Source organism: Saccoglossus kowalevskii, chromosome 4 (genome assembly GCF_978046115.1).
Source record: "Saccoglossus kowalevskii chromosome 4, keSacKowa6.1, whole genome shotgun sequence".
Classification (NCBI taxonomy): Eukaryota; Metazoa; Hemichordata; class Enteropneusta; family Harrimaniidae; genus Saccoglossus; species Saccoglossus kowalevskii.
The window spans coordinates 46,118,163-46,144,804 of record NC_140644.1 but is presented as its reverse complement, the minus strand read 5'-3'; the positions used below and the strand labels follow the sequence as shown (position 1 = coordinate 46,144,804).

The window sequence follows — 26,642 nt, the reverse complement described above, 5'->3', positions numbered from 1 at the left end:
GCCACTGCTGATACTGATCATGATTGGCCCCTACTGATACTGATCATGATTGGCCACCGCTAATACAGATCATGATTGGCCACTGCTAATACAGATCATGTTTGGCCACTGCTAATACTGATCATGATTGGCCACTGCTAATACAGATCATGATTGGCCACTGCTAATACAGATCATGATTGGCCACTGCTGATACTGATCATGATTGGCCACTGCTGATACTGATCATGATTGGCCACTGCTGATACTGATCATGTTTGGCCACTGCTAATACTGATCATGATTGGCCACTGCTGATACTGATCATGTTTGGCCACTGCTAATACAGATCATGTTTGGCCACTGCTAATACAGATCTTGATTGGCAACTGGTAATACAGATCCTGATTGGTAACTGGTAATACAGATCATGTTTGGCCACTGCTAATACAGATCTTGATTGGCCACTGCTAATACAGATCATGTTTGGCAACTACTAATACAGATCCTGATTGGCAAATGGTAATACAGATCCTGATTGGCAACTGGTAATACAGATCTTGATTGGCAACTGGTAATACAGATCCTGATTGGTAACTGGTAATACAGATCCTGATTGGCAACTGCTAATACAGATCCTGATTGGCAACTGCTAACACAGATCCTGATTGGCAACTGCTAATACAGATCCTGATTGGCCACTGCTAATACAGATCCTGATTGGCCACTGCTAATACAGATCCTGATTGGCCACGGCTAATACAGATCCTGATTGGCCATGGCTAATACAGATCCTGATTGGCCACGGCTAATACAGATCCTGATTGGCCACTGCTAATACAGATCATGTTTGGCCACTGCTAATACTGATCATGATTGACCACTGCTAATACAGATCCTGATTGGCCACGGCTAATACAGATCCTGATTGGCAACTGCTAATACAGATCATGTTTGGCAACTGCTAATACAGATCATGTTTGGCAACTGCTAATACAGATCATGTTTGGCAACTGGTAATACAGATCCTGATTGGCAACTGCTAATACAGATCCTGATTGGCAACTGCTAACACAGATCCTGATTGGCAACTGCTAATACAGATCATGATTGGCCACTGCTAATACAGATCCTGATTGGCAACTGCTAATACAGATCCTGATTGGCAACTGCTAACACAGATCCTGATTGGCAACTGCTAATACAGATCCTGATTGGCAACTGCTAATACAGATCCTGATTGGCAACTGCTAATACAGATCCTGATTGGCAACTGCTAATACAGATCCTGATTGGCAACTGCTAATACAGATCCTGATTGGCCACGGCTAATACAGATCCTGATTGGCAACTGCTAATACAGATCCTGATTGGCAACTGCTAATACAGATCCTGATTGGCAACTGCTAATACAGATCCTGATTGGCCACTGCTAATACAGATCATGTTTGGCCACTGCTAATACTGATCATGATTGACCACTGCTATTACAGATCCTGATTGGCCACGGCTAATACAGATCCTGATTGGCAACTGCTAATACAGATCCTGATTGGCAACTGCTAATACAGATCCTGATTGGCCACGGCTAATACAGATCCTGATTGGCAACTGCTAATACAGATCCTGATTGGCCACTGCTAATACAGATCCTGATTGGCCACGGCTAATACAGATCCTGATTGGCCACTGCTAATACAGATCATGTTTGGCCACTGCTAATACTGATCATGATTGACCACTGCTAATACAAATCCTGGTTGGCCACGGCTAATACAGATCATGATTGGCAACTGCTAATACAGATCATGATTGGCAACTGCTAATACAAATTATGATTGGCAACTGCTAATACAGATCCTGATTGGCCACTGCTAATACAGATCCTGATTGGCAACTGCTAATACTGATCATGATTTGCCACTGCTAATACAGATCATGATTGGCCACTGCTAATACAGATCATGATTGGCAACTGCTCATACAGATCATGTTTGGCAACTGCTAATACAGATCATGATTAGCCACTGCTAATTCTGATCCTGATTGGCAACTGCTCATACAGATCCTGATTGGCAACTGCTAATACAGATCATGTTTGGCCACTGCTAATACAGATCCTGATTGGCCACTGCTAATACAGATCCTGATTGGCCACTGCTAATACAGATCCTGATTAGCCACTGCTAATACAGATCATGATTAGCCACTGCTAATACAGATCATGATTGGCCACTGCTAATACAGATCATGATTGGCCACTGCTAATACAGATCCTGATTGGCCACTGCTAATACAGATCATGATTGGCCACTGCTAATACAGATCATGATTGGCCACTGCTAATACAGATCATGTTTGGCCACTGCTAATACAGATCATGTTTGGCCACTGCTAATACAGATCATGTTTGGCCACTGCTAATACAGATCATGTTTGGCCACTGCTAATACAGATCATGTTTGGCCACTGCTAATACAGATCTTGATTGGCAACTGGTAATACAGATCCTGATTGGTAACTGGTAATACAGATCATGTTTGGCCACTGCTAATACAGATCTTGATTGGCCACTGCTAATACAGATCATGTTTGGCAACTACTAATACAGATCCTGATTGGCAACTGGTAATACAGATCCTGATTGGCAACTGGTAATACAGATCTTGATTGGCAACTGGTAATACAGATCCTGATTGGTAACTGGTAATACAGATCCTGATTGGCAACTGCTAATACAGATCCTGATTGGCAACTGGTAATACAGATCCTGATTGGCAACTGCTAATACAGATCTTGATTGGCAACTGGTAATACAGATCCTGATTGGTAACTGGTAATACAGATCCTGATTGGCAACTGCTAATACAGATCCTGATTGGCAACTGCTAATACAGATCCTGATTGGCAACTGCTAACACAGATCCTGATTGGCAACTGCTAATACAGATCCTGATTGGCCACTGCTAATACAGATCCTGATTGGCCACGGCTAATACAGATCCTGATTGGCCACGGCTAATACAGATCCTGATTGGCCACGGCTAATACAGATCCTGATTGGCCACTGCTAATACAGATCATGTTTGGCCACTGCTAATACTGATCATGATTGACCACTGTTAATACAGATCCTGATTGGCCACGGCTAATACAGATCCTGATTGGCAACTGCTAATACAGATCATGTTTGGCAACTGCTAATACAGATCATGTTTGGCAACTGGTAATACAGATCCTGATTGGCAACTGCTAATACAGATCCTGATTGGCAACTGCTAATACAGATCCTGATTGGCAACTGCTAATACAGATCCTGATTGGCAACTGCTAATACAGATCCTGATTGGCCACTGCTAATACAGATCCTGATTGGCCACTGCTAATACAGATCCTGATTGGCAACTGCTAATACAGATCATGTTTGGCCACTGCTAATACTGATCATGATTGACCACTGCTAATACAGATCCTGATTGGCAACTGCTAATACAGATCATGTGTGGCCACTGCTAATACTGATCATGATTGACCACTGCTAATACAGATCCTGATTGGCCACGGCTAATACAGATCCTGATTGGCAACTGCTAATACAGATCCTGATTGGCAACTGCTAATACAGATCCTGATTGGCCACGGCTAATACAGATCCTGATTGGCCATGGCTAATACAGATCCTGATTGGCCACGGCTAATACAGATCCTGATTGGCCACTGCTAATACAGATCATGTTTGGCCACTGCTAATACTGATCATGATTGACCACTGCTAATACAGATCCTGATTGGCCACGGCTAATACAGATCCTGATTGGCAACTGCTAATACAGATCATGTTTGGCAACTGCTAATACAGATCATGTTTGGCAACTGCTAATACAGATCATGTTTGGCAACTGGTAATACAGATCCTGATTGGCAACTGCTAATACAGATCCTGATTGGCAACTGCTAACACAGATCCTGATTGGCAACTGCTAATACAGATCATGATTGGCCACTGCTAATACAGATCCTGATTGGCAACTGCTAATACAGATCCTGATTGGCAACTGCTAACACAGATCCTGATTGGCAACTGCTAATACAGATCCTGATTGGCAACTGCTAATACAGATCCTGATTGGCAACTGCTAATACAGATCCTGATTGGCAACTGCTAATACAGATCCTGATTGGCAACTGCTAATACAGATCCTGATTGGCCACGGCTAATACAGATCCTGATTGGCAACTGCTAATACAGATCCTGATTGGCAACTGCTAATACAGATCCTGATTGGCAACTGCTAATACAGATCCTGATTGGCCACTGCTAATACAGATCATGTTTGGCCACTGCTAATACTGATCATGATTGACCACTGCTATTACAGATCCTGATTGGCCACGGCTAATACAGATCCTGATTGGCAACTGCTAATACAGATCCTGATTGGCAACTGCTAATACAGATCCTGATTGGCCACGGCTAATACAGATCCTGATTGGCAACTGCTAATACAGATCCTGATTGGCCACTGCTAATACAGATCCTGATTGGCCACGGCTAATACAGATCCTGATTGGCCACTGCTAATACAGATCATGTTTGGCCACTGCTAATACTGATCATGATTGACCACTGCTAATACAAATCCTGGTTGGCCACGGCTAATACAGATCATGATTGGCAACTGCTAATACAGATCATGATTGGCAACTGCTAATACAAATTATGATTGGCAACTGCTAATACAGATCCTGATTGGCCACTGCTAATACAGATCCTGATTGGCAACTGCTAATACTGATCATGATTTGCCACTGCTAATACAGATCATGATTGGCCACTGCTAATACAGATCATGATTGGCAACTGCTCATACAGATCATGTTTGGCAACTGCTAATACAGATCATGATTAGCCACTGCTAATTCTGATCCTGATTGGCAACTGCTCATACAGATCCTGATTGGCAACTGCTAATACAGATCATGTTTGGCCACTGCTAATACAGATCCTGATTGGCCACTGCTAATACAGATCCTGATTGGCCACTGCTAATACAGATCCTGATTAGCCACTGCTAATACAGATCATGATTAGCCACTGCTAATACAGATCATGATTGGCCACTGCTAATACAGATCATGATTGGCCACTGCTAATACAGATCCTGATTGGCCACTGCTAATACAGATCATGATTGGCCACTGCTAATACAGATCATGATTGGCCACTGCTAATACAGATCATGTTTGGCCACTGCTAATACAGATCATGTTTGGCCACTGCTAATACAGATCATGTTTGGCCACTGCTAATACAGATCATGTTTGGCCACTGCTAATACAGATCATGTTTGGCCACTGCTAATACAGATCTTGATTGGCAACTGGTAATACAGATCCTGATTGGTAACTGGTAATACAGATCATGTTTGGCCACTGCTAATACAGATCTTGATTGGCCACTGCTAATACAGATCATGTTTGGCAACTACTAATACAGATCCTGATTGGCAACTGGTAATACAGATCCTGATTGGCAACTGGTAATACAGATCTTGATTGGCAACTGGTAATACAGATCCTGATTGGTAACTGGTAATACAGATCCTGATTGGCAACTGCTAATACAGATCCTGATTGGCAACTGGTAATACAGATCCTGATTGGCAACTGCTAATACAGATCTTGATTGGCAACTGGTAATACAGATCCTGATTGGTAACTGGTAATACAGATCCTGATTGGCAACTGCTAATACAGATCCTGATTGGCAACTGCTAATACAGATCCTGATTGGCAACTGCTAACACAGATCCTGATTGGCAACTGCTAATACAGATCCTGATTGGCCACTGCTAATACAGATCCTGATTGGCCACGGCTAATACAGATCCTGATTGGCCACGGCTAATACAGATCCTGATTGGCCACGGCTAATACAGATCCTGATTGGCCACTGCTAATACAGATCATGTTTGGCCACTGCTAATACTGATCATGATTGACCACTGTTAATACAGATCCTGATTGGCCACGGCTAATACAGATCCTGATTGGCAACTGCTAATACAGATCATGTTTGGCAACTGCTAATACAGATCATGTTTGGCAACTGGTAATACAGATCCTGATTGGCAACTGCTAATACAGATCCTGATTGGCAACTGCTAATACAGATCCTGATTGGCAACTGCTAATACAGATCCTGATTGGCAACTGCTAATACAGATCCTGATTGGCCACTGCTAATACAGATCCTGATTGGCCACTGCTAATACAGATCCTGATTGGCAACTGCTAATACAGATCATGTTTGGCCACTGCTAATACTGATCATGATTGACCACTGCTAATACAGATCCTGATTGGCAACTGCTAATACAGATCATGTGTGGCCACTGCTAATACTGATCATGATTGACCACTGCTAATACAGATCCTGATTGGCCACGGCTAATACAGATCCTGATTGGCAACTGCTAATACAGATCCTGATTGGCAACTGCTAATACAGATCCTGATTGGCCACGGCTAATACAGATCCTGATTGGCAACTGCTAATACAGATCCTGATTGGCCACTGCTAATACAGATCCTGATTGGCCACGGCTAATACAGATCCTGATTGGCCACTGCTAATACAGATCATGTTTGGCCACTGCTAATACAGATCATGTTTGGCCACTGCTAATACTGATCATGATTGACCACTGCTAATACAAATCCTGATTGGCCATGGCTAATACAGATCATGATTGGCCACGGCTAATACAAATCATGATTGGCAACTGCTAATACAAATTATGATTGGCCACTGCTAATACAGATCATGATTGACCACTGCTAATACAGATCATGATTGGCCACTGCTAATACAGATCCTGATTGGCAACTGCTAATACAGATCCTGATTGGCAACTGCTAATACAGATCATGATTGGCTACTGCTAATACAGATCATGATTGGCAACTGCTAATACAGATCATGATTGGCCACTGCTAATACAGATCCTGATTGGCCACTGCTAATACAGATCATGATTGGCCACTGCTAATAGAGATCCTGATTGGCCACTGCTAATACAGATCCTGATTGGCCACTGCTAATACAGATCCTGATTGGCCACTGCTAATTCTGATCCTGATTGGCCACTGCTAATACAGATCCTGATTGGCCACTGCTAGATCAGATCATGGTTGGCCACTGCTAATACAGATCATGATTAGCCACTGCTAATACAGATCATGATTAGCCACTGCTAATTCTGATCCTGATTGGCAACTGCTCATACAGATCCTGATTGGCAACTGGTAATACAGATCCTGATTGGCAACTGCTAATACAGATCATGTTTGGCAACTGCTAATACAGATCCTGATTGGCAACTGCTCATACAGATCCTGATTGGCAACTGCTAATACAGATCCTGATTGGCAACTGCTAATACAGATCCTGATTGGCAACTGCTAATACAGATCATGATTAGCCACTGCTAATTCTGATCCTGATTGGCAACTGCTCATACAGATCCTGATTGGCAACTGCTAATACAGATCATGATTAGCCACTGCTAATTCTGATCCTGATTGGCAACTGCTAATACAGATCATGATTGGCAACTGCTAATTCTGATCATGATTGGCCACTGCTAATACAGATCATGATTGGCAACTGCTAATACAGATTCTGATTAGCAACTGCTAATACAGATCATGATTGGCCACTGCTAATACAGATTCTGATTAGCAACTGCTAATACAGATCCTGATTGGCAACTGCTAATACAGATCCTGATTGGCAACTGCTAATACAGATCATGATTGGCAACTGCTAATACAGATCATGATTGGCAACTGCTAATACAGATCATGATTGGCAACTGCTAATACAGATTCTGATTAGCAACTGCTAATACAGATTCTGATTAGCAACTGCTAATACAGATTCTGATTAGCAACTGCTAATACAGATCCTGATTGGCAACTGCTAATACAGATCCTGATTGGCAACTGCTAATACAGATCCTGATTGGCAACTGCTAATACAGATTCTGATTGGCAACTGGTAATACAGATCATGATTGGCAACTGCTAATACAGATTCTGATTAGCAACTGCTAATACAGATTCTGATTAGCAACTGCTAATACAGATTCTGATTAGCAACTGCTAATACAGATCCTGATTGGCAACTGCTAATACAGATCCTGATTGGCAACTGCTAATACAGATCCTGATTGGCAACTGCTAATACAGATTCTGATTGGCAACTGGTAATACAGATCATGATTGGCAACTGCTAATACAGATTCTGATTAGCAACTGCTAATACAGATCCTGATTGGCAACTGCTAATACAGATTCTGATTGGCAACTGGTAATACAGATTCTGATTGGCAACTGCTAATACAGATCCTGATTGGCCACTGCTAATTCTGATCCTGATTGGCCACTGCTAATACAGATCCTGATTGGCCACTGCTAGATCAGATCATGGTTGGCCACTGCTAATACAGATCATGATTAGCCACTGCTAATACAGATCATGATTAGCCACTGCTAATTCTGATCCTGATTGGCAACTGCTCATACAGATCCTGATTGGCAACTGGTAATACAGATCCTGATTGGCAACTGCTAATACAGATCATGTTTGGCAACTGCTAATACAGATCCTGATTGGCAACTGCTCATACAGATCCTGATTGGCAACTGCTAATACAGATCCTGATTGGCAACTGCTAATACAGATCCTGATTGGCAACTGCTAATACAGATCATGATTAGCCACTGCTAATTCTGATCCTGATTGGCAACTGCTCATACAGATCCTGATTGGCAACTGCTAATACAGATCATGATTAGCCACTGCTAATTCTGATCCTGATTGGCAACTGCTAATACAGATCCTGATTGGCAACTGCTAATTCTGATCATGATTGGCCACTGCTAATACAGATCATGATTGGCAACTGCTAATACAGATTCTGATTAGCAACTGCTAATACAGATCATGATTGGCCACTGCTAATACAGATTCTGATTAGCAACTGCTAATACAGATCCTGATTGGCAACTGCTAATACAGATCCTGATTGGCAACTGCTAATACAGATCATGATTGGCAACTGCTAATACAGATCATGATTGGCAACTGCTAATACAGATCATGATTGGCAACTGCTAATACAGATTCTGATTAGCAACTGCTAATACAGATTCTGATTAGCAACTGCTAATACAGATTCTGATTAGCAACTGCTAATACAGATCCTGATTGGCAACTGCTAATACAGATCCTGATTGGCAACTGCTAATACAGATCCTGATTGGCAACTGCTAATACAGATTCTGATTGGCAACTGGTAATACAGATCATGATTGGCAACTGCTAATACAGATTCTGATTAGCAACTGCTAATACAGATCCTGATTGGCAACTGCTAATACAGATTCTGATTGGCAACTGGTAATACAGATTCTGATTGGCAACTGCTAATACAGATTCTGATTGGCAACTGCTAATACAGATTCTGATTGGCAACTGCTAATACAGATTCTGATTGGCAACTGGTAATACAGATCCTGATTGGCAACTGCTAATACAGATTCTGATTGGCAACTGGTAATACAGATTCTGATTGGCCACTGCTAATACAGATTCTGATTAGCAACTGCTAATACAGATCCTGATTGGCAACTGCTAATACAGATTCTGATTGGCAACTGGTAATACAGATTCTGATTGGCAACTGCTAATACAGATTCTGATTAGCAACTGCTAATACAGATCCTGATTGGCAACTGGTAATACAGATCCTGATTGGCAACTGCTAATACAGATCATGATTGGCCACGGCTAATACAGATCATGATTGGCCACGGCTAATACAGATCCTGATTGGCAACTGCTAATACAGATCCTGATTGGCCACTGCTAATACAGATCCTGATTGGCCACTGCTAATACAGATCCTGATTGGCCACGGCTAATACAGATCATGATTGGCAACTGCTAATACAGATCATGATTGGCCACTGCCAATTCTGATCCTGATTGGCCACTGCCAATTCTGATCCTGATTGGCCATTGCCAATACGGATCATGATTGGCCAATACTAACACAGATACCCCTGTCGCTCAATAAGCTAAAATGATATGTTTTACAGTATGATGATTTCAAAGAAAATTTAATATGATTTATTGTATGGATTACTAATATAATTTTTGTGTTTCTAGATAATGAATCGTGTTTACAAGGCATGCTTGAAATACCCCAAGTGGAAGTCGGATGCAAAAAATAATCCTAACCATAAACCTTGGTTGTATCCAGAACAAATGGATTTACCAAGAATTAAAATGGAAGACCTTCTGGAGCCAGCAGATTATTCTTCAGATTCACTGGATGAGAGTGAACTTCAAGAGGAAGATTTCAAAGATGATGATTTTGAAGAAGATTAAATATATATAATACATATTGGTTTATCTGGTTTATATTTCTGTTTTCATAGGAACATTTATTTTGGACTGTAAACAATTTTCCAGAAAGTGTTGGTGTAGCTGCCTTTTACAGTAAATACATTAATTTCATTCATGATAATAATAATTGGTCTAGATTTTCTTTTTCTGTTATTGTTATTTGTAGCATTTTTTGTTCTGCTTCCAATTGTAATAATGCTTTTTTATTTTTTGTCTTCTATCATACTGTAAACACTAATAGAGGACATTTTGGGTAGTCACTGATGGGTCCCAGGAGTTCCTTTTAAGGAACAGTGTCCCCAAGAGGAGTTTTGGAATTTACAGTTAATGTATAGTATACATATACTTCTGTGCATCAAGTTCAACTGTACCCAATACAACTGAGTTAAATCTGGTTCAAAATAATCTTGTCCCTGTTTGCAAAGTAACAAAACTATTTAGTAATTAGCTAAGAAAAATCATTGTTGTATTTGCCACCAGGGCTAAACCTATTTGATCCTTAGTATCTTGTGTTATATAATGCTTTATCATGGTCTTGACATGGAACCAAATATACCAAAGATGTGAACTTCTTATATAGGCAACACTTAGTTTCATGGTTGTATTTGTCTGTAGCTATTGACAGATATAAAGTATGTGTTATATACCAAATAAAGCAATTACGCCATTCGTAAGAAATAGATGGCTGCGCATTTATATAAATCGACTGTGATCAAGTTTTCAGTTTTGTAGGATGCCATCAATTTCACTTCAATGGTCCTCTTTAATTAATCAAAACACAATGCTAAATTCTTTTTGATTTGTTCATTGTCACTGTGTCAAAATGAACATTCCATACTCCCTAGGTTAGTTGTGTTGAGAGTGTTCTAAATCAGGATTCCATACTCCCTAGTATGAAGTTTGTTGTGTTGAGAGTGTTCTAAATCAGGATTCCATACTCCCCAGTATGAAGTTAGTTGTGTTGATAGTGTTTTAAATTAGGTTGTCCAAATACAAAATAAATAAATCAGCCAGGTTTTGATATGCTTGACATGTGAGCATCATGACAACTGATTCTAATTCATTTTACTACATGTGTTGAAAGACTTCAACTTAGTTTAATGGTAGATTGGCTTTGTTACTTAAGTTCATCTTCTGTAGTGTTTTGGATGGATGAACATGCCTATATTTGGTCTATTAGAAGCATATGTAATGCACAGTAAAACATTAGCAAAATAGATGCCATATACCAACATAGTAGCATAAAATGACATAATTATTGTTGATACCTCTATACTATGTAATCTCATTGACAAGCTGAATGAACATTATCAGCTAATATTCTCAAAGGCCACATATATTCATTTCTCTAATGTCCACTTGGTGATTTCTCTGGTGTTATGCAAGTGTCATAGTCATCAAAAACTGGTGTACATCTTAATGTGTCCTTGCATGTATAAAAAGTATGCAATAGTCTAAGAAGGGTAAACAGTGTTGAAGGTTCATTTTATTAAATAAGTGGAGTTATGAAACTGATATTACAGTTCTGAAGAAGGCACCCTAGGTGGCCATTTGGCTCATGCACATGTGCTTCTAATAAAGCAAACTCATAACTTTCCTCTGTATTCACAATAAACAGTTGTTTTGTGAGAATATCGACTTCAGCTAAAATTTACATTATCATAATATCCTTGTATAATTTCAATCAATAGTTAACACTTAAATGTTGTGTGTAAGAATTTAAAATTGTTTTTGCCTCGATTAAGGCTCTTAACTTAAAAATATTGTTCCTTGTGTCAGCGGAAATACATACTGTATAAACCGCGTGTGAGACATATCATGTGTACACGTGTTAAAATCTAATGAAACTACTTTGAATTGCTGTAGATTATTTTTGCTTCATTTTGAAATGATTCAGACCTAATGTAAATGTTTATGGAATGAGCTTTTCTCCAGAAGAGAAGGGGCTGTTTAATTATGTTGTAATCTCTTAGAGGTAGAATTGAAATATGCAAATTAGGAGCCATTGCTTTGTAAATACATACAAGAGACTGCCAGGCAGGTCCATGCATTTATGGCTGCACACAAAAGTAAATGCCTTACATTGATCTTTGATGGGTGCTATTGGTAGAAATCAGCTTTGTTCAGTTTAGGCATCTCTGATTTAACCCAGACATATGTATACATACAAATAGTGTACCAACTGTACATGTTTAATTTAGAACATGTATTGTTTGTGCCTAGTACGTATTCCCTCTACACTAGACATCATGTGCGTATTAATGGCATAGTGGGGGTTTAAACATGGGTCGTCAACATATCTGTCTCTCTTCTTTATCACTTTATAATAAAAATACAATTCAATTTTATAATTGAACCTAACTTTATATATACATAATAGCAATATTATTGTCACTATGTGAAGCCATTTGTTGTATAACTTTGCATGACAACACTCCTTATTCAGTTAATGCATGATGAATATCTGATGAAATCGTAGTAAACAATACAATTTTCTTTATTGTCAAATTGTAACATTCCTTCATCAATTTCATGATTTTGACTTAACAAAAAAAAATATAGACTGGCAAAGTCAGGACTTCTTTTTTGTTTTACAATAATAAATATAATTGTCTATTTGGCCTTTTAGACAATTATATTTATTATTGTAAAACAAAAAAGAAGTCCCGACTTTGCCAGTCTACCTGAAAATGTGATGTTGACATTTTCTAATAGGTGTACATGTACTGTAGTTTAGCCATTTACTGATTGGAAACCTTAAAATAGAAATGTAAAACAAGCTATCTTACAATGAAATTTGAAAATATCGACACAGTATGGCTGAAGATTTAAAATTATGCTTGAAATTAAAAAAAAAGATCTCATATTGGTGCCTTTTTTATTTCACAAGCTCAACTCTGCGAATATAAGCAGTGCACAATTTTATATAATTTCAGATCAAGAAAAATGTTTTCACATGGATACGTAGATCATTTGACTACGTGCAATAATTACTGTTATTGTAGGTTGACATCTAAATCTATTTACTGGTTAAACTACACTTTTTATATTTGGGTTATTTCAACTGGGATCTTTTCTATACTTATCTAGTGGTTGATGTCCCATCTCTTTATCTTCATTAAAAGGGTTATTTGGATTTTTATCTTTCCTAGAAATATCCAAAATATTGTATTTTGTAAATAATTGTAAAACAAAAAATATTAATCTTTTAGGGTTGAAGAAATCTTGCATATACTGAGTATTTAATGTCAATTCTGAAGATGGCCAATGTTAGAATGTAACTGCAGACAGGTCAAGCTAAATTCAAATTTTGCACTACTGAGCGTGTTACTGTACATTGAATCATTGAAGATAATCTTGTATACAATGGAAAACTATTATTATCCTGGAAACTCACTGAATTATTTGTAATTTTTTGAAATATCATCATGGAGTCTTATCAATAATAATATACAACTTTTTTTCATCCCATGTCACAAAGCAAACATCTTTAAAAAAATCATTTTTAGGTGCCTGGTATGAATCCATAATGAAAATATGACAGAATCTTCGATTCAGCTTGAAACTTCTTAATATGTAGTAGAATAAAGTGCACTCATGTCAGTCAGTATTCATATTGTGTTAAGCAGCAAAACAAGTAGAAATGCCTAAACTATTGAAAAAGTATTTTTACTTTTCATCATTTCTCTTCTTTTTTTTCCTTCAATATACCAATTTTGGATTGAAATTACAAATGCTTCTATCTTTACTCTTACCAGGAATCTCATACAGACAATGCAAGGTTTTATACCTGTACATGAATTTATACCAATTATTTCAATAGCAATCTAGTCTTGGTATTTTAACATTTACATTCAATATCTTTAAAATGCTATCGTATCACCTTTTACTCAAAACTTTACATTGGGTGTTATATTTCTATACATTATATCTATTGTACTTGCTTGTTTTTTTTATTGGTCCTGTGGCAATTAATCATTTCAACCTCAGCTCATTGTGATACTTAAAATGTTTTAGCAATTAGCCATAATACTTACAACTACCATGAATACATGGCTTTTATGTATGTAGTTTTCTTTGACATCACAAATTCATCAGATGCTCTTTGGGTCAGTTTGTTATTTGCCTGTACTTACAATCAGTAGTTAATTAATTTGAACTAAACTGATGTATTTTATCACCTGACTGCATGACATTAAACTACTACAGGAAAATGTCCCATAACAATAAATTAATGACAAGAACGAGCGCATCAGTATGAGATATCTCAGTGTTATTAAAATTGCATTATATTGATAACGACAAATATTAGAATTGATGATTTGCATTGAAATCAAGACATTCCAATATATACAAGTCATTGCAATTGGGTCAATTGTAATTTGTGGACACAGGTCAACAGATCATTGCAGTCGTCTTCCAGTTGTATTAGTTTTATCAGAATTTTAGAAGAATAAATTTTGGTCTTAGGTAAATATCTTGAGGTCATGTACAATGGAGGAATATGATTGTATTTTAGTTGTAGATATCAATTCATGTAAAATAATGTAGATAAAGGATGTCAGTGATCTGGGATTTTAATGGGTCAAGAGAATTTATGACAATTGTACTTCTGAATCAGTGTTTAAGAGCAAATAATTAATCATATAGTTTTGAAATAGTGTGCAAGACATGGTGGACTGAATTAAATATCTTTCACAGGATTTCTGTAGCTCGACTTGTTGCATTTGTGGATAATATTTTAAGAATATTCTACTATATTCTATCGTCATAGGGATATAATGTTATTGCGGGCGTTACTTGGCAGGGGCACCACAATGGTTACTTCAAATTTGCTGATAGTCCTATTTTTTCAAGAATAAAATAATTGTGATAAAACATCTAAATACAAATGAACAATGCATGTTCCTTGTGAAGTTTGAGTTGCTGAAAATTTGCATCTTGCTTGTCCAGGTCACCCACATTTGATCATCAGGTCAGAGGTCAACTGCTGATGGTCAGAGTCCGAGGTAGCCAAATCTTTTCAGTGCCAACTTGATACAGTCACCCAAGGACATTGCGAAAAGTGGCAAAAGTGGAGGATAGTTTTTTTTCCCCCCATCAAATGACATCTGCATTTAGTAGTTTCTCTTTGACTCTAGTGGTTCCAAAATCAGGTGGAAACAACACCAGTTCCAAGAGGGCACTTGCAAGGGTCATCAGTTTTTTGCTATTTTTGAAAACATGTTACTAATTTTACTTATTTGAATGTTACATATCTATCATAGCTAAAGCGAGGCTGACACTTGCATGACTTGAGTCATGCTGTAACAAGAATTTTGAAAGACAATCAAGACAAAATTTAGTGACTGGTCGTGAACTATGCGCAAACTGTTAACTTGTTGGGAGGATGTGCGCAAGTGCTCGCCATGCCACGAATGTCACGCCAAGTTCACAAATTGGTGCCTTCCCACTGACACATTCACAACTAGTTTACACACTTCACAAACAGTTAGCCCATGGCACGAGCAGTTCACGATGAGTTCACAACTACTGCGCGACAGTGGCACTCGCCTCTCCTCGATGCAGGGGTGTATATATAAAACTTCCTGGGCACTGCTTGCCATTCCAGAGATCGACAGTGAAGATACAACTTGCATATCAGAAACAATATGCCTATAACAAAACCAATCAAAAAATGACCAGGGATTGGGGAGGCGTGCCTAATTGTGCATCGTCGGAAGTGTATAAACTATGCGTGAACTCGTGTCAATGTGGACACGCATTCGTGAACTCGCCGTGATCTGTGCAGGAACCTCCCAGTTTGTGCCCCAAAATGGCACGATTTGTTACAACAAAATCATGGCCAAAAGTCATGCAAGTGTCAGCCTTGTTTAACAATCACAGTAACTTTAATGTCACTTGTGTTTTTACGACTTGATTTTATGCCAAAACTTTAGAAGTAACTTGTATATGAATAGTTGCCAAGTGCAAGCATTTCACAAAGCAAATAAAAAATAAAAGGCTTTTTCTTGAATTGTTTCATTACTTTTATATGTGCATGTTGCTCACTCTGCTGAAGCAATGCTGAACATCACTTCAATATTGCAAGACATAAAAATGACAAGTCTCTGAAACTACAAAATGTTATCACAGTCCAAATTACACTGCCTCCAAAAGATGTGGAATCACAATAATTTTGTCCTCCCGAGCACCAATTAATCACCAAATCACAAAAATGATTTGATTCACTAATCTGACTGTGTGAATAAGTAGTATCAGCTTACAATCATGCCCAAGTTGCGTGAAGTCAAGCTTGGGACAGCACCATAAGTAACCAGGTGACAATAGTCCAAAACGATATAACATGTTGACAAATATCTTTCATTTAGTAGTAGACATAATCACTGTTTAATAGTATGGATCCTTATAAGGTGGTGGTTTTTTACTCGGGAGATGATGGGTGACCATAAACAAAACAAACACTGTTCTAAGAATGATATAGAAGTAGGCATTTAGAACATCTTGCCATTGCCTGCACCAATACACTGTTTGCTAGTGTTTTTATCAGTACTGGTGTCAATAGTATGAATACCTTGGTACTGGGTATTCTTTTCCTCTTGGGCAGTAGCAGCGATAGATGTCAGGGTCATAATGACTACCGGTACTTGAATGTGACATGAACTGCATGAAAATTCCAAAAAAGTATAGCAATATATCTAAGCAAAATTTTGGCTTGAAAAATATAATTGTCTACATTTGGCATCAAAAATGATTGAAAGTATAAAGTGAAAACCACATATCTGGTTACTATACTATCTCAGTAATAGATCTTGCAGATTATAGTACTTGTATCTTGTTCTCAGCAGTTTAAAAGGGGTTCATTTCATTTATGTCAATTTTTTTTGGTATTTTAGCCCAATTACCATATACCTTGAAAATTATAAATGAAACTGATAATAGAAATATTGAAACTACAAGAAACAATGAGGAGAAGCAAGACATTTTCCTCATAAACCTTTTCTTCATCTAATGATACAGGCAAGGTGAAAATAATACTGCTAAATATTTACATATACAGAGACAGACATATGTTGCATTCAATTACAAATCCCTTCCACTCAAACAAATTAAGCACATTTTTATCAATACCTCTATAAATATATGAACCAGCATTACCAAGCTTTTACCAGTTGATAATACTTGAGTTATCCTTGCCAGGAGAAGTATTAACAACGATGATGACAGACATTGTGAACATGATACCTTGCCACATAATTATCATTTTGGGCAAAGTAAAAGTCAACAAGCCATGCATGGCACAGTCCACGTTAGTTATCAAATTTAAGTTATATAGTTTTGTTTATAGTAATATAGATGGAATATAACCATGTCAGGAATATGATTTTTTAATGATTGACATTTGTATCTGATCGTCAAACAAGTACTTGTCCATATTGAAGGAGATATTGCTCTGGAACAGCATTCAAAATCAGCCATTTTGAATACATGTATATATATAACATGATGTATAACAAATACATAAAATTTAAATATAATAAGTCATTTAAGAGATATGGCTCTAGAAGCCCAATCATTAAAAAAAATGGCCGCCAGTCAGCCATTTTGAATCCAATCTGAAAAATAAAATGACGAGCATCAGGAATCTGTAATGTCTAACGTATGTACCAAGTTTGAACAAAATCCACCCATAAATGCTTGATATTTAATGATTTTTTATCACAAAAATGACCACCATTCGGCCATTTTGAATAAGATAGTCAAACCAATATATCTGTTTATCTGTAAGATGATGTATAATGAATATTTAAAATTTGAAAATATTATCAGTCAGAACAAGTTGGAGATATGGGTCTAGAAGCCCATTCATTAAAACAGAATGGCCGCCAGACAGCCATTTTCAATCCGATCTGAAAAATAAATGATGTGCATCAGAAAGCTGTAATGTCTAATATATGTACCAAGTTTGAACGAAATCCATCCATAAATGCTTGATATTTGATGATTTTTTAGCACAAAAATGACCACCATTCGGCCATTTTGAATAGCATCGTCAAACCAATATATCTGTTCATCTATAACATGATGTGTAATGAATATTTAAAATTTGAATATAATCAGTCAAAACAAGTAAGAGATATGGCACGAGAACCACATTCATTAATACAAAATGGCCGCTAGTCGGCCATTTTTAATCTTATCTGAAAAACAAAATTATTTGCATCAAAGTCCCATAATGTCTAATGTATATACCAAGTTTGAACAAAATCCATCTGTAAACAGCCGAGAAATGGTTGATTTTTTGGATTTTTTAGCACAAAAATGGCCACCATTCGGCCATCTTGAAGCAGATCGTAAAACAAAATGATGTGCATCAAGGTCCTATAATGTCTAATGTATATACCAAGTTTGAACAAAATCCATCTGTAAACAGCCGAGAAATGCTTGATTTTGATGATTTTTAGCACAAAAATGGCCGCTATTCGGCCATCTTGAATTACTTCAAGAAACAAATTTACGTGCATATGTATAATATCATGTATGATGTATGTGTGAAGTTTGATTGCGATTGGTCCAGGCATTTCTAAGATACAGATTCGGACGCACGCACGCATGCACGCACGCACGCACGCACGCACGCACGCACACACGGAGGTCAAAACATAAGTCCCCGTTTTCGGACTGCGTCCGAATGGGGACTAAAAAGATTACAATAGGAGCCCAAGTCTATTTGAATTGGATGGGTATAATTACACAATGCTGGCCATTCGTGTTACAATACTGTCTGTATACAAATAGCATACATGAGAAAACTTTATTAGTTGAAATACTTAATGATATTGTACGATGATTCATGTATAACTTTACATCTTATCACTACAATGGTGTTATCACAGTGAATTATGCCACATCATTCTTATACAAAATAGTTTTGAATATTTCGAAGTATACAATTTTACCTTCTACTCATATTGTTGCCAGTTTTCTTATTTACTGAGAACTTGAAACAAACTAATACAAAAATAGTCTCCCTGAAAGTTGCGTCTAGGAGAATATTTTGTCATTACCGTAATAACATAGCATTTGAAAAAAATTCAGAATTGAAATACAATTATTGGTGATGTTGTTGACCAGACATCACAACAAAAATGAAAGAAGTAGTTTGATGAGGACTGTACAGTTCAGAAAAAAAAAATTTATTGTTCATGACTTTGAGAAATTATCTTGTGGGGGGAAAAATATTGATTAAACTAACCGATAAAAGAAGAGACTTTGATTGTAAATTAAATAACAAATTTTCCCACTTGAAGGAACTGCAACACACAAATCAAGCTAAGCATAATTTCTTCCAAAAAGAGAAAATATTACAATCCTAAATAAGATTAATTAAAAACGATTTCTGGAATAATATAATGTCTGATACACTAATTAATTAAACAAACAGCCTATCAGCTGCGATAGCTCTGCTGTTAGCAATGCACATTTCAATTAATGGAGAGAATTAGTTTAAGTCTACCCGAGATACCTATATGTATAGTATCAAAGCAATCAGACTTGCGGTTTTAAACAAAAAGTCAAAATTATCACTTTTTACCAAAATTGACAAAAATATTTGCCAAAATTAGATAATTGAAGATATCATCACGAAATGAACAAATCTGAGAGAGGTCCACATATAGTACCTATATGTATAATATCAAAGCAATCAGACTTGCGGTTTTAAACAAAAAGTCAAAATTATCACTTTTTACCAAAATTGACAAAAATATTTGCCAAAATTAGATAATTGAAGATATCATCACCAAACGAACAAATCTGAAAGAGGTCCACATGTAGTACCTATATATGTAATATCAAAGCAATTGGACTTGCAGTTTTTAACAAGAAGTTGAAAATATTACTTTTTATCAAAAATGACAAAAATATTCACTAAAATTAGAGAATAGAAGTTATTGTTAGCAAATTAACAAAACTGAATGAAGTCCATTTAGGATACTAACATATAAAATATCAAAGCAGTCTAGTTTTTTACCAAAAATTATCAAAATATTCACTAAAATTAGAGAATGGCAGTTATCGTCACAAAAATTTACAAATATTTCAGTTTTCATAGCCTGAGCCATTTCTTTAAATTTATCTTTATAATTTTTACTTATTTTCATTAATTAATCATGATTATTTCATGTATTTGATTTTTATGTGCAATTATTGTTCACAACAGGAAGAAGCAGCAGGCACAGTAGAAGGAACAGCAACCATAGCTAGAAGGGACCAGAACTACAACAGGAAGAAGCAGCAACCACAACAAGAAGAAGCAACCACAACAAGAAGCAGTGACCACAACAAGAAGCAGCAACCACAACAAGAAGCAGCAACCACAACAAGAAGCAGTGACCACAACAAGAAGCAGTGACCACAACAAGAAGCAGCAACCACAACAAGAAGCAGCGACCACAACAAGAAGCAGCGACCACAACAAGAAGCAGTGACCACAACAAGAAGCAGCAACCACAACAAGAAGCAGCAACCACAACAAGAAGCAGCAACCACAACAAGAAGCAGTGACCACAACAAGAAGCAGTGACCACAACAAGAAGCAGTGACCACAACAAGAAGCAGTGACCACAACAAGAAGCAGTGACCACAACAAGAAGCAGTGACCACAACAAGAAGCAGTGACCACAACAAGAAGCAGCAACCACAACAAGAAGCAGCAACCACAACAAGAAGCAGCAACCACAACAAGAAGCAGCAACCACAACAAGAAGCAGTGACCACAACAAGAAGCAGTGACCACAACAAGAAGCAGCAACCACAACAAGAAGCAGTGACCACAACAAGAAGCAGTGACCACAACAAGAAGCAGCAACCACAACAAGAAGCAGCGACCACAACAAGAAGCAGCAACCACAACAAGAAGCAGCGACCACAACAAGAAGCAGTGACCACAACAAGAAGCAGCAACCACAACAAGAAGCAGCAACCACAACAAGAAGCAGTGACCACAACAAGAAGCAGCAACCACAACAAGAAGCAGCGACCACAACAAGAAGCAGTGACCACAACAAGAAGCAGCAACCACAACAAGAAGCAGCAACCACAACAAGAAGCAGCAACCACAACAAGAAGCAGCGACCACAACAAGAAGCAGTGACCACAACAAGAAGCAGTGACCACAACAAGAAGCAGTGACCACAACAAGAAGCAGTGACCACAACAAGAAGCAGTGACCACAACAAGAAGCAGCAACCACAACAAGAAGCAGCAACCACAACAAGAATCAGCAACCACAACAAGAAGCAGTGACCACAACAAGAAGCAGTGACCACAACAAGAAGCAGTGACCACAACAAGAAGCAGTGACCACAACAAGAAGCAGTGACCACAACAAGAAGCAGTGACCACAACAAGAAGCAGTGACCACAACAAGAAGCAGTGACCACAACAAGAAGCAGCAACCACAACAAGAAGCAGTGACCACAACAAGAAGCAGTGACCACAACAAGAAGCAGTGACCACAACAAGAAGCAGTGACCACAACAAGAAGCAGCAACCACAACAAGAAGCAGCAACCACAACAAGAAGCAGTGACCACAACAAGAAGCAGTGACCACAACAAGAAGCAGTGACCACAACAAGAAGCAGTGACCACAACAAGAAGCAGTGACCACAACAAGAAGCAGTGACCACAACAAGAAGCAGCAACCACAACAAGAAGCAGCAACCACAACAAGAATCAGCAACCACAACAAGAAGCAGTGACCACAACAAGAAGCAGTGACCACAACAAGAAGCAGTGACCACAACAAGAAGCAGTGACCACAACAAGAAGCAGTGACCACAACAAGAAGCAGTGACCACAACAAGAAGCAGTGACCACAACAAGAAGCAGTGACCACAACAAGAAGCAGCAACCACAACAAGAAGCAGCAACCACAACAAGAAGCAGTGACCACAACAAGAAGCAGTGACCACAACAAGAAGCAGTGACCACAACAAGAAGCAGTGACCACAACAAGAAGCAGCAACCACAACAAGAAGCAGTGACCACAACAAGAAGCAGTGACCACAACAAGAAGCAGTGACCACAACAAGAAGCAGTGACCACAACAAGAAGCAGTGACCACAACAAGAAGCAGCAACCACAACAAGAAGCAGTGACCACAACAAGAAGCAGTGACCACAACAAGAAGCAGCAACCACAACAAGAAGCAGTGACCACAACAAGAAGCAGTGACCACAACAAGAAGCAGTGACCACAACAAGAAGCAGTGACCACAACAAGAAGCAGTGACCACAACAAGAAGCAGCAACCACAACAAGAAGCAGTGACCACAACAAGAAGCAGCAACCACAACAAGAAGCAGTGACCACAACAAGAAGCAGTGACCACAACAAGAAGCAGTGACCACAACAAGAAGCAGTGACCACAACAAGAAGCAGCAACCACAACAAGAAGCAGTGACCACAACAAGAAGCAGTGACCACAACAAGAAGCAGTGACCACAACAAGAAGCAGCAACCACAACAAGAAGCAGTGACCACAACAAGAAGCAGTGACCACAACAAGAAGCAGCAACCACAACAAGAAGCAGCAACCACAACAAGAAGCAGTGACCACAACAAGAAGCAGTGACCACAACAAGAAGCAGCAACCACAACAAGAAGCAGTGACCACAACAAGAAGCAGTGCCCACAACAAGAAGCAGTGACCACAACAAGAAGCAGTGACCACAACAAGAAGCAGTGACCACAACAAGAAGCAGTGACCACAACAAGAAGCAGTGACCACAACAAGAAGCAGTGACCACAACAAGAAGCAGCGACCACAACAAGAAGCAGCAACCACAACAAGAAGCAGTGACCACAACAAGAAGCAGTGACCACAACAAGAAGCAGTGACCACAACAAGACGCAGCAACCACAACAAGAAGCAGCAACCACAACAAGAAGCAGTGACCACAACAAGAAGCAGTGACCACAACAAGAAGCAGCAACCACAACAAGAAGCAGCAACCACAACAAGAAGCAGTGACCACAACAAGAAGCAGTGACCACAACAAGAAGCAGTGACCACAACAAGAAGCAGTGACCACAACAAGAAGCAGTGACCACAACAAGAAGCAGTGACCACAACAAGAAGCAGTGACCACAACAAGAAGCAGCAACCACAACAAGAAGCAGTGACCACAACAAGAAGCAGTGACCACAACAAGAAGCAGCAACCACAACAAGAAGCAGTGACCACAACAAGAAGCAGCGACCACAACAAGAAGCAGTGACCACAACAAGAAGCAGCAACCACAACAAGAAGCAGTGACCACAACAAGAAGCAGTGACCACAACAAGAAGCAGTGACCACAAGAAGCAGTGACCACAACAAGAAGCAGTGACCACAACAAGAAGCAGTGACCACAACAAGAAGCAGTGACCACAACAAGAAGCAGTGACCACAACAAGAAGCAGTGACCACAACAAGAAGCAGTGACCACAACAAGAAGCAGCAACCACAACAAGAAGCAGCAACCACAACAAGAAGCAGTGACCACAACAAGAAGCAGTGACCACAACAAGAAGCAGTGACCACAACAAGAAGCAGTGACCACAACAAGAAGCAGCAACCACAACAAGAAGCAGCAACCACAACAAGAAGCAGTGACCACAACAAGAAGCAGTGACCACAACAAGAAGCAGCAACCACAACAAGAAGCAGCAACCACAACAAGAAGCAGTGACCACAACAAGAAGCAGTGACCACAACAAGAAGCAGTGACCACAACAAGAAGCAGCAACCACAACAAGAAGCAGTGACCACAACAAGAAGCAGTGACCACAACAAGAAGCAGCAACCACAACAAGAAGCAGTGACCACAACAAGAAGCAGCGACCACAACAAGAAGCAGTGACCACAACAAGAAGCAGCAACCACAACAAGAAGCAGTGACCACAACAAGAAGCAGCAACCACAACAAGAAGCAGTGACCACAACAAGAAGCAGTGACCACAACAAGAAGCAGTGACCACAACAAGAAGCAGCAACCACAACAAGAAGCAGCAACCACAACAAGAAGCAGCGACCACAACAAGAAGCAGTGACCACAACAAGAAGCAGTGACCACAACAAGAAGCAGCAACCACAACAAGAAGCAGTGACCACAACAAGAAGCAGCAACCACAACAAGAAGCAGCAACCAGTGCAGAAAAGAAACTAGGCTGATTTACATAGAAAATTGATAACTTATTATTTATGCATAAATACTATCATGACTGTCATATGGTTACTTTATAACCACCTAGATTACAATTGTTATAATTGAGTGATGAAATGTTGACATGTAGTGGTAGCAAACTGGTTTGAAGGATCATCTGTAAAACAATCCTCCATTGTTAGATGGACTGCTTATATGTGATCTTTCAAATGTCTTCTCAAAACCTGAAGAAAAAAACAATATTTATTTAAGTCTAGCATGATCTGGATAACTGTGACTGTGCCTGGATCACTATGCCCTTTTCTGGACGATTGTAACTGGATCACATTGTCTGGTGTCTGGATCACAATGTCTGCATGGATCACAACGCCTGCATCACAGTGCCTGCATTTTGTTTTTCACAAAATCCTCCAGTTGACCCCAGTTTTTTAACATGGGAGATTGGAATAGGCTTAAAATCAAGTCTTATTCTGAGCAAAATTCAACATTGACCCCAAAAACAAACGATGCAACCAACTGCTTATAGGAATTTCAATAAGAGAATTAATTCAGTGATCAGTTATTTATAAGATGGCAAGTGAACAAAAATGATTCTAGTGATGACAAATCAATATAATATCCAAAAAGATAGAGAACGTTTATGTTATTATTTTATTTTATTGCTTTTTTTTTGTTTGTTTTTTCATCCACACTTTATTGTAATTTAATTCAAGATCCTATAAAGGATACGATATCAATAGAGTTTATTACTATTATTATTACTATATATAGAGGAAATATACACATATAGTGATAAGATTGGTATAGCATTTACAGTGATGAGATTCGTGTAGCATTTACAGTGATGAGATTCGTGTAGCATTTACAGTGATGAGATTGGTGTAGCATCTACAGTGATAAGATTGGTGTAGCATTTACAGTGATAAGATTGGTGTAGCATCTACAGTGATAAGATTGGTATAGCATCTACAGTGATAAGATTGGTGTAACATCTACAGTTATGAGATTGGTGTAGCATCTATAGAGATGAGATTGGTGTAGCATCTACAGTGATGAGATTGGTATAGCATCTACAGTGATAAGATTGGTGTCGCATTCATAGTGATGAGATTGGTATAGCATCTACAGTGATAAGATTGGTGTCGCATTCATAGTGATGAGATTGGTGTAGCATTTACAGTGATAAGATTGGTGTAGCATTTACAGTGATAAGATTGGTGTAGCATCTACAGTGATAAGATTGGTGTAGCATCTACAGTGATAAGATTGGTATAGCATCTACAGTGATAAGATTGGTGTAGCATCTACAATGATGAGATTGGTGTAGCATCAATAGAGATGAGATTGGTGTAGCATCTACAGTGATGAGATTGGTATAGCATCTACAGTGATAAGATTGGTGTAACATCTACAATGATGAGATTAGTGTAGCATTTACAGTGACGAGATTGGTGTAGCATCTATAGAGATGAGATTGGTGTAGCATCTACAGTGATAAGATTGGTGTAGCATTCATAGTGATGAGATTGGTATAGCATCTACAGTGATAACATTGGTGTAGCATCTACAATGATGAGATTGGTGTAGCATTTACAGTGACGAGATTGGTGTAGCATCTACAGTAATAAGATTGGTGTAGCATCTACAGTGATAAGATTGGTGTAGCATCTACAGTGATAAGATTGGTGTAGCATTTACAGTGATGAGATTGGTATAGCATTCATAGTGATAAGATTGGTGTAGCATTCATAGTGATGAGATTCGTGTAGCATTTACAGTGATGAGATTGGTGTAGCATCTACAGTGATAAGATTGGTGTAGCATTTACAGTGATAAGATTGGTGTAGCATCTACAGTGATAAGATTGGTGTAGCATCTACAGTGATAAGATTGGTATAGCATCTACAGTGATAAGATTGGTGTAGCATTCATAGTGATGAGATTGGTATAGCATCTACAGTGATAAGATTGGTGTA

The 26,642-nt window shown here is 38.6% G+C and overlaps 2 protein-coding genes across 2 annotated transcripts in view; one reads left to right on the top strand and one right to left on the bottom strand.

Annotated features, from left to right (window-relative positions):
- Positions 1 to 16,472, top strand: part of LOC144362329 (START domain-containing protein 10-like) — a 144,659-nt gene extending 128,187 nt beyond the window's left edge. Inside the window, exon 6 of the mRNA XM_085498185.1 lies at positions 10,217 to 16,472. Coding sequence (XP_085354311.1) covers positions 10,217 to 10,438 — 222 coding nt within the window. The 3' untranslated portion in view covers positions 10,439 to 16,472. The remainder of the gene's footprint in view (positions 1 to 10,216) is intronic.
- A 6,815-nt stretch (positions 16,473 to 23,287) lies between these two features.
- The window catches only part of LOC144359603 (PDZ domain-containing protein 11-like), a 128,705-nt gene continuing 125,350 nt past the window's right edge, over positions 23,288 to 26,642 (bottom strand). The window contains exon 7 of the mRNA XM_085498184.1: positions 23,288 to 24,890. Within this exon, the coding sequence (XP_085354310.1) occupies positions 24,820 to 24,890 (71 nt within the window). The 3' untranslated portion in view covers positions 23,288 to 24,819. The remainder of the gene's footprint in view (positions 24,891 to 26,642) is intronic.